The following is a 10,105-nucleotide window of genomic DNA, read 5'->3' on the forward strand; positions in this document are numbered from 1 at the left end:
GGGGTTGAAAATTTTCTGTTTGCCTAGGAGCCATCCTGAAGAAGGTAAAGTCAAAGAGTGGTCTGTACATGATTCAACACAAATTGCACTATACTTCTCTCCTTGTGTAAATAAATATTTCAGAAAAAAAGTGGAAGTGAAGTTTTGACATAGAAGGGAATAAGAACAGAAGAGTAAGTAATATGATGGAGAAAAAGCAGGAGGAATAACTGAGTCAGCTTGTCTTCAAGTGGCGATCTAAATATTTTATTTCCACTAGTTACAGTATCTACATTTTCGAAGGTCAGTATATTCTGTTTTCATCATTGAGCTCTATAATGTGATTTTACCTCTATATTATTAACATTTACGACTATAAGAAATTCTGGAAATCATTTCTACATGTGGCAAAGTATAAAGTTTGTTAACAAGACACAATGTGTGCCACCATACAGGTATCTTACATACTTTATGCTTCAGGATTAGAAATCTGTCACAATAAATTCTAACACTGTCACATCTCAGTGTAGTTTTCCTTAGAAAAAAAAAGAAGCTAATATTCTTGTAAACAGTACACTGTGCAATGTGAAATTTGTTTGATAATTCCTATATATAGTTGCAATATACACAAATTGATTCTCCTACAGGAGTATTGATTTTACATATAAGAAAATCCATGAAGACAACATTATAAAAGGCAACATTTGTTAAAAAGGCCACCGCAGTTAACTTGTGTTGAAACTGACTGCAGCTCCTGTCAATTTCCTGGGTGTCCTGAGGTCAGAAGTTGATTCCACCAAGGCAAACATCAAGTAATTCGACTCTGTCTAGGTGACTAAACAGCCAGACTCCTTAACCACTTCTTTCAAATAACTGCTGGGGTCAGGTTACTTCACTGTCAGGTCGGTCAAGGCATCGGAGATCTCCTCGTTGACCTGTGCAGAAATGCTCGCTGGTGTGACGTTGAGATGAATGTCGTACTGCTGGTCCAGGCCAAGGTAGCAGTCGCTCATTAAATACAGGGTGTAGATATACCTACAATAGAAAAATAGAACAAAGATGTCAAACCCCCTTGCCAATCACAGTCATATTCCATTCTTTCAGAATTTTGGTGGTAAGGTTCTGCTTACCTTCCTGGTGCTTCTGGGGTATAAAAGGAGATGGAAGCGACATGATGATTTCGAACATATCCTACTCTTTTCAAAGCAATAAGTTCTCTCTTATCCACTTCTCCTAATATCAAAAACCATCCTTCATCTTTTGATTTGGGGAACCGAGGGGCAACTGCATGGTTGTCTTGCTTTCCCTGTAAACCAGCAAAGAAAAAGATAAAGCATTAATAATTTCTGGACTTTCTATACCACTTGGTTGTGATTAAAAGGCCATAAATCTACACATTTCAGTCTATCTATCTGGGATGTTTTTAATTTTCTGGTTCGGTGTCTTGGATATGCTATCACTTATCTTTTTTCAAAATCCTCAAAATACTACTTTGTGGCTATAATTACCAGGGCATTTTGGCTCAGAACAGAAAGCCCTGAATCTTGACACTAATTTAGTAAACTTTCATAAATAATATTAATATCCAATTTGAAGATGAACAAACTGAGATAAACCAGGTTAACCAAATTTTCCAAAGATGTATTCACAAGAAACTGATACTTGGCGGGGGGGGGGAGGCAATCAAGACTAGATTCTAGACTTCAAAAAAATAAGCACTACACCACCCAAGACTAACACTCATACACAATAAAAACACATTCTAATAGAATATTAAAAAATACTTTCTCCGAGGAATGAAAAATTATAAGCCAAGCAATTTGTAAGATATATTAATCACCACAATCCAAGATTAGATATCACCATATTGACAGCACTTGAAGTCTTTATTTTAAATCAAGATTATAAAATACATGATTATTCTAGTGAATCTGTAAGACAATGACATCATGGTATAAAAAGTGCTAATAAAGACATGTATTAATAATGACAAGCTCCTGATCAGGCTTCATTCAAGATTTTGGAGGGACATGTTTTACTTAAGGCATTTTAAAAGACAGCATGGAGAATAATGTATTTTTCCAGCATTTACAAACAAAATTAAAAGGGTTGCCCTAACCGGTTTGGCTCAGTGGATAGAGCATCAGCCTGCAGACTCAAGGGTCCCAGGTTTGGTTCCGGTCAAGGGCATGTACCTTGGTTGCAGGCACATCCCCAGTGGGGAGTGTGGAGGAGGCAGCTGATCGATGTTTCTCTCTCATTGATGTTTCTAACTCTCTATCCCTCTCCCTTCCTCTCTGTAAAAAATCAATAAAATATTTTTTAAAAAACACACAAAAAACACAGTTGTTAAAAAAATTTAAAAGGGTTTATTTTGGCATGATTGAATCTAATTTTTAAGTAGCAATATTAAGGTTAAAAAAAAAAGTCATAGGTTTTCCCCATGATTTTACCTGTATGATTTTTTTTTTTTTGTAAGTTGGGATCTACTAACTCATCTAGACATTCTCATATTAAAGACTCTGAAATGCCAGAGGCCAATCGGTTCATACTCACAGGGACCGATTTTAGAATTAAATATCAAACAAGGTGGGACTTGAAGCCACATTACTGAAGGGACGTTGTAACAGGAGAAAGTTTCTCACCAGGCGATGTGTGAGAACAGAAGACAGTACTGGAGCACCACAGCCCCACTCCTGTGGCTTATCCCAGATGCAGGAAAGCCCCCGACTCCACTTGGCCCAAGAGAAGGCAAAGTCTTTCTTATTTCAATTATCATGGTTATTTCAAAACCCAATCTGGCCACATATGATGCACTAATAGTCTCAGAGTACCAAATGATTAATTTTGATGGTCACAGGCAACAGAAAAGAGTGCAGTAATTGCAAATAAAAGTACTGTACATCTCTGGCCTGCATGAACACTGACAAAGCCCTCTCATATGCATTATGAGGGAGGAAGAGGCAGATGTGGCAACTGAGGCACAGAAAAGCTTAGTGTCTTATTCAAATTCATGGAGCTGGTGGTAAAGCGTTGCTGTCATCTGCATCCAGCCCAACGTGGTTCCCACAGAACAAAGTGCTTCTAGGGCAGTGCTTTTCGAGCTTTCATGTCCTTAAAAAGTCATCTGGGGTGATGGGCAGAAGTCCAGATTTTGAGATCCTCCCTCCTGAGCTGCTGATGCAGACAGTCTGGAGGAGGGCCAAGGAATCTGCTCTTAAAGGCACTCCGGGAAATTCTGTTGGACTGTGTCTATGGGCCATATTTTGAGAACAGTCCCCCAGCAACATACTATCATGTAAGGTCGATATTCTGGGGTTGAACACTGGCACATGAGGAGAACTGAGTGAGGCCAGTTGAGAAAGAGGGATTCATGAATGACACGGATGCATTAGTAAGGGAAAAGATATGTGGGGTGCCACACGCTGGTGTCTGGTGTGAAGCATTTGAGAATGGAAACCAAACACTATACCTTGTGGAACCCAACGTGGGCTCTCTGCAGGCTGACTTGAAGCACATACTCCTGATCAGCATGCAACCTGATCCATCTGTGGTCATTTCGCTTGTCTGAAGTCATAGTGGTGATAGAAAGTTCACTGTGTCCTTCGGAGTCATCCCACCAGCCTTTGACACTGAGGGCAACATCTATCACTGGTAAGTGAGATAGGAAATTCCACGCCTGAAAAAAAAGAAAAGAAAATATAATAAAGAAAGTTAATTTGATTAAGTCCAGAGTCAGTGCAATGAGAACCTATGTACCATTTGCCTAGATTCCCCCAATGGTAGCATTTTCCAAAACCAAAGTATAATATTAATACCAGGATATCAACACTGACACACTCCATAGCTTGTGCTCAGACTTTCCAGTTTTTCTTGTACTTACTGTGTTCAAAAATAGCGTGCTTTTAATCTTTGTAGTTTAAAGTCCTCTTAAAATCAACTAAAAAAATTAATCATTATCTAAACTTGTGACCACTTTATTATAAATCCCTCCTAGATATTGAGTGACTACTGACTATACTAAAAGTAAGTTTAAAAATGTTTGTCATTGAGCTGGTTTGTGGTTTGTTGTAGAGAAGCATCCATTCTAATATTTATGTGACTTCTAAGGAAGAGAGCATTGCTTGGGGATATAAAAGTAACAAAAAATGTGATGCAACTGTTGATGTCAGACAGCAACATCCATTGACCACTTATTGTACAAAACGGTTTTTTTTTTTTTTTGGTCCATACTCTAAATTTATTCTGAAAGAAAAACATTTCTGTATGTGTATATCATAAGGGGCCTTATAAGTTCAGGGTTCCTTCTAAGAACAAATATATATTTTTGGCATTATATTGAGAATACAGATTAAAATGACACATACTAAAGGGGTAAAAAATACCAATTTTATTCTTATTGTTTAAATTGAATGATATTTGTGAGAAATTGGCATGCAAATAGTAACTTCATCATCAAAGAATGAATAAATGAATGAATGAATGAATGAATGAATTTCTAAGTCTCCAGAAAGGAGGAAGTAACAAAATAAACTTGATGTCCTCAGATAATTAATTGTCACCTTTTTCTATCAATTACAATTATGTGGCACTATCAGTGAAGAAAACTTCTCAATATAATGGCTCTTTTATCAGTTCCCATCTAAGTTAGTTTTAAAAGCACATGAATACTTTAATTTTGATTTTCCTTTTATTTTGTTAACACATACGACAGATTTGCTTAGAAGCTTTGATTTCCTGTTTGCTAAGACTTTAGTGCTGCTGAGCATACCAAATTGAAATAAAGTAGCCCTGATAAGTCAAACTACCCCTTAGGAATTAAAAAAGTGTAAGTCCAATGCAAATTTTCAATCTAATCCAATCCTATAACTTGTCATGTGACTCTGAAATTATGCCTGGGATAGATATTTAAATAGTCAAGCCACAGAATTGTTTACACTGTGCTTCAAGGTAACAAATGATGGCCTCTCCCCTGATGGAGCCAGTCATTCCAGAATCTAGAAGCTGCATGTACCACTTGATGTTCACTGACACCAGCCAGAGTAGAAAGTAACCAAGGAGACACTTCAATACACAATTTCTATAAAGCATTTAAATTTGTGAGACAACAAAAGTAACATATTTCTTGTTTAATGTACCATTAAGTTAGTGAACAGTATATGTTTTCAATTATTAGCAACACATTGGGATTTTACTTTATAGAAGTTGGCTCTGGCTTTTATACATAGGTGTTCTTTTTGTAGCACTTATTGTTTTTCACCCTCAGTGTGTACAGAGATATTTGTTGGGTGTGTATGTGTGTGTACACACACACGCACATATGTATATAAAACATGAGCTATTTTTTACAGAAACTGCTAAGACATTTCAATACCAGCCAAACATATTTATCTGAGGATTAATCTTCATCTATTGAATCAGGCAGGAGCACTGCCATGCATACAATTATTTAATTAGCAGCCAAATCCGCTGCCAGTCAGCAGCCGTTCCAGGCATACTGATGGGGTGGGAGATGCAAATCTCACAGTCGTCCTGCTTTTTCTCATTACTACTGCAATTAGCACTTAAATTGATGCTTTAAACATACTAATTTCTGGAATAATTCAGGATTTGTATGTTACCTGGGATCGCCTCACTGCAGAGCCAACACCAGATTGCTCTGCATATTGAAGCACTTTTGAGCCAAATAACCATCATCATATCAGACTGGGCCAATTTGCATTTGGTTTTAAAGATAACAGAATGGCAATTTATGCAAATAAATTAAGTAAGTTTACTTCTGAGTTCTCCCTGAACTAATTAAAACAATGTTCTAATTTTTTATCACATCTAAAACTTGGCTTAAAATCAATATATGCTATGTTAGAAATCTTTGTTGCTAATGGAAGCCTTGTTTTGATTTAAATACATTGTTTTTATTCATAATTTTGATGGTAATTTAGTTAGAAAGGTAAGAACTTATTATGAATATTTAAATAGTTTTTGGTGCCAATTTTGGGTTCAACAGAAATTGAACAATCAGACTTTAATGCCTGTTACACTTTTTCCAAGTCTTGCTCAAAAATCAGTTCTACTGGGGGGAAAAATGACATGGTTTAGAAGTTTCTTTATTTTAATACCTGCATTTACAAGTCAGTGTGTTAATTATGTTACAAATCCTGAATGCTTACTTTGACACGTTTAGGGTAAAACTGCTTAAGACTTAAAGGTCTAGATATGCCAAATATTTCTGGCATCATTCATTCATATTTTTGGCCTTTCCAAAGATGGTTTGGAGAGATGACTTATATTGTTTTTCACAACACAGATTTAGTTTTCCATCTAAGTTATATGGTATAGAAATGAGGAGTTTATTTGAAGGAATACTTTAGAACAGCCGTGGGCAAACTACGGCCTGCGGGCCGGATCCGGCCCGTTTGAAATGAATAAAACTAAAAAAAAAAAAAAGACCGTACCCTTTTATGTAATGATGTGCTGAAGGGGCGAGGAGTGCGCCCGGTCACGCAGCTTAGTGAAGGACAAGCTGTACTGGACTTTTCTCAGCCAGCTACTGAAACGACTCCTGATAATGCCAATGCTCCTTCTAATTACTGATACTGTCATTATTTTTAATATCATTATTGAGCTCTCTATATCAAGAACTACATGAAGCAGTTTACATAAAAACATGCTGCTTAATTTTCACAAGAACTTTATGAGACAGGTGTGTTGTTTCATATTCATAATCATGGCTGGTAAATGGTGGACAGAATTTAAATCCAGGTGAGTCTGACTCCAATAACCAATGCTCTAAGTTAAAAAAAAACTCCTGGTATAAATTCCCAGAGTAAAGGAGCTTCAAAACATGGAAGGTCTTACCTGCTTCATTTTTGGGGCCGGCAGCTCATTTTCTATCATGGAGCTGAACACCTGCTCCTTCCCTCCACAGGCGTGGATCAGTTCAGGAAGGCACTCGATGAAGCCAGGGCCACCCACACGTGGACCCTTCACACCTGGGCTCCATTTCCTAAAAAATAATACCAACACCAACCAAATCATTCTTTCGTAGCACGAATGAGATTTTCTGACAATGATGGCTTATAAAATTTGAATAGTTTTTAAAAACATGTATTTAAAATGCCGTTATTGGTGTCAAAATCAGCTTGCATTCTTTTTTTTTTTAAATCCTCATCTGAGGATATACTTTCACTGATTTCTAGAGAGAGAGAGAGAAAGGGAAAGGAAGAATAACATTGATCAGTTGCCTCCTGTATGCGCCCTAATGGGTAATCAAACCCGCAACCCACGTATGTGCCCTGACAGAAAATAGAAGCTGAAACTTTTTGGTGAATGGGAGGATGCTCCAACCAACTGAGCCACCTGGCCAGGGCCAGCCTGCATTCTTTTTTTTTTTTTTTTAATATATATTTTATTGATTTTTTACAGAGAGGAAGGGAGAGGGATAGAGAGTTAGAAACATCGATGAGAGAGAAACATCGATCAGCTGCCTCCTGCACACTCCCTACTGGGTATGTGCCCACAACCAAGGTGCATGCCCTTAACCGGAGTCGAACCTGGGACCTTTCAGTCCGCAGGCTGACGCTCTATCCACTGAGCCAAACCGGTCAGGGGCCAGCCTGCATTCTTTAAGATTGTCAATCCAAGTCAGTATCACTATCACTACATAAAATGGGTAAATCATATCTGAGCTCGGTGAATAGTGAGGTTTGCAGACAGCAGGTTAGCAGAAAGCACTAATGTGCACCAATGCTGCTACGTGGTTCAAGTCTGAACTGGAGCCCTGACATGTTTTTAATGGATGCAGGCAAAGGACTCTAATGTAATCACTTGAATAGGTTTTCATTGTAAATAGTTGGGAATGTAAGATTTAATAAAGTACATTTTGGGAATATTTACAGTATAAATAGCGCCAATCCCAAGAATGTAGCACGCCTACAGCTTATTCCCTATCTGCCATTTGTAGAGCAAAAAGAAACATATAATTAAAATTATACCAATATAGCACTTTTCAGGGTGACAGTAAGAAGTGGACCAAATCTCCTAGGCCCCAGCAGCTTCCATAACAGGCTTGCGTGCTGAGTTGGGTAAGTACTCTTAGGTGTCTGCTTTACTACTGAAACCCAACTCCCGTAACTCTTAGCACCACATTGGAAGGGTTCCCGAAACTGAGCTGCAGACATATGAGCTATCTGCTTTCCCCTCATGCCACCAGCTGCTGGTGCGGCTCACTCACTGAATGTGCCTTTTGCTTTCCAAGGGACAGCCCGTGGTGGGACTCAGCATCACGGAAACAACTGCCCTGGAACCCACTTGAGACAAACTGAGGGACTTTGCTGAGGAGACCCCATGTGTGGCTGAGGTGCTGGTTGGCACCTGCATCTAGATGTCTCAAATGACTGCCACTCCTAGTCTGGCTGACAAGGGGCAGAGGGTGCATGACGGCGACCTCAGTCAGACTGTTCTGCTGGTCCCCATGACTGTGAACCCACGTGTTGGCTGCAAAGTGTCTCTGAGTTGGTGTGAAAGAAACGTTTTCACTTAAACATTGCCAACCTTGCTTGTAATGTGTACTGTTCTTTTCCTTGCTAAAATATTTGTAGCCATGTACATAGGACCTAAGGGTAAATAACTTGATGATAATATAGACTCATCTTTTAAGCACAGGTTATATCTTGAGCTGTTAGTATACATAACTACCCAGTTTTGGACATTTTGTAGATGCACAATTTACGTTTGAACTATGGATTTCAGATTCTTCAAATCTATTCTGCAATAACAGAAATTGGTCATTTATTTTGCTTTAGACAACAAAGTTGTTTAGCATCTTCTAAAATAAAGGTTGGTACTGTAAAGGAATAAACACAGTTAAAACAGAAATGCATCCAATGTTGCAAGTGGAGAACAATTTAATAGGAGGTTAAAATGAACTGCAGTTCAGCTTGGGACAGGATCGAATTCCAAGTGAGAATGTTGCCTCACGAGGCCCCATCTTCCTCTGGGAAGCGGGGGCATTTTCCCCGTGAGGAATCAACATTCTAGGCACAACCTGAAAACCAAGTGACCACACATATAACGAAATGAATTTTTTGAAATTTCAAGTCCAATGACATTGACAATTACCTGAAGATGTGAAGATGGTGCTGCTCTATGTGTGGGATTGTGAGAAGAGAAGACTCTTTCAGCCACCGACCCTGGATCACCATCTGAACCAGGTGAGTGATGTTCAGGGCAGTCACCAGCCATCCCTGGTTTGCAGTCACATCGAGCATCGCCTGATCAGGAAAAATGCACAAGTTACAAGGATACTATGGGAGCTGATGTCAGCTTAAACAAAAAACAAACACACAAAATTTCCCAAGCATTACACATAAATATATAATGAAAATGGGAACCAGAAAATAAACTAGAGTTGGATTGAAGGGAACAATCTCCTACAGCATTCATTGTATAGTACTTCCCACAAAGTGCACATTTTTAGATTTTTTAGGGCAGCAATGACAGCCAGATAACACTGGTACACAATAATAAAACAAAGAGAAAAATTCAGTGTACTTTGGGAGCAAATACCTATATCATTCACTGTATCAAGACCATTCACAGCTGCATTAAAATAGTAAATCTGTCTTTCCCAAATTTAAAATCAATAATGGTAAGGTGATAGGAGGTTTCCTTGCCAAAAATTTACTCTCCCCCCAAAGAAGACAACACTCCACATGCTAGCAAAGGGGGCACTGCCAGTGATACACTGAGATGATGAGAAGCTATTCATATTAGTCTATACATTTAATCTAATGTTTTATGGACAAACAAATGCTGCACTTGCTTAAGGCAAAACTAAACAGTGAAATCTTATTTAAACAAAGGAGATGTTTACACAGGCAAAGCTATTTCAATTAAATTAGATTCCGGAGAATGCTGACTTAAAGACACAGACATTACTATCCTGATCCAAGGCAGCTATTTACATAGTTTTAGGAGAGTCCTCTCTTATTTTGGGAAATAAAGAGATGAAGGTAAGAGAAATTAGATGTACCTAGTTCATGATTAACATCATATTAATAGTAAATATCCCACCAACAGTAAAATACTTATCAAATGTACAAAATCTATTAGCAGATTTTAGAAA

The 10,105-nt window shown here is 38.1% G+C and overlaps 1 protein-coding gene across 7 annotated transcripts in view; it reads right to left on the reverse strand.

Annotated features, from left to right (window-relative positions):
* Nucleotides 1-219: 219 nt before the first annotated feature.
* The window catches only part of ASCC3 (activating signal cointegrator 1 complex subunit 3), a 247,270-nt gene continuing 237,384 nt past the window's right edge, over nucleotides 220-10,105 (reverse strand). For 5 of the 7 annotated variants that reach the window (XM_023762284.1, XM_006098563.3, XM_023762281.1 and 2 more), the window contains 5 exons: nucleotides 9,100-9,251; nucleotides 6,838-6,985; nucleotides 3,452-3,658; nucleotides 1,110-1,285; nucleotides 220-1,014 (listed from right to left, as the gene is read on the reverse strand). In XM_023762284.1, the coding sequence (XP_023618052.1) occupies nucleotides 867-1,014; nucleotides 1,110-1,285; nucleotides 3,452-3,658; nucleotides 6,838-6,985; nucleotides 9,100-9,251 (831 nt within the window). In that variant the 3' untranslated portion in view covers nucleotides 220-866. The remainder of the gene's footprint in view (nucleotides 1,015-1,109; nucleotides 1,286-3,451; nucleotides 3,659-6,837; nucleotides 6,986-9,099; nucleotides 9,252-10,105) is intronic. The other 2 variants (XM_023762283.1, XM_023762282.1) reach the window with 1 other exon arrangement.

Source organism: Myotis lucifugus, unplaced genomic scaffold, assembly GCF_000147115.1.
Source record: "Myotis lucifugus unplaced genomic scaffold, Myoluc2.0 scaffold_240, whole genome shotgun sequence".
In the NCBI taxonomy this organism is placed as follows: Eukaryota; Metazoa; Chordata; class Mammalia; order Chiroptera; family Vespertilionidae; genus Myotis; species Myotis lucifugus.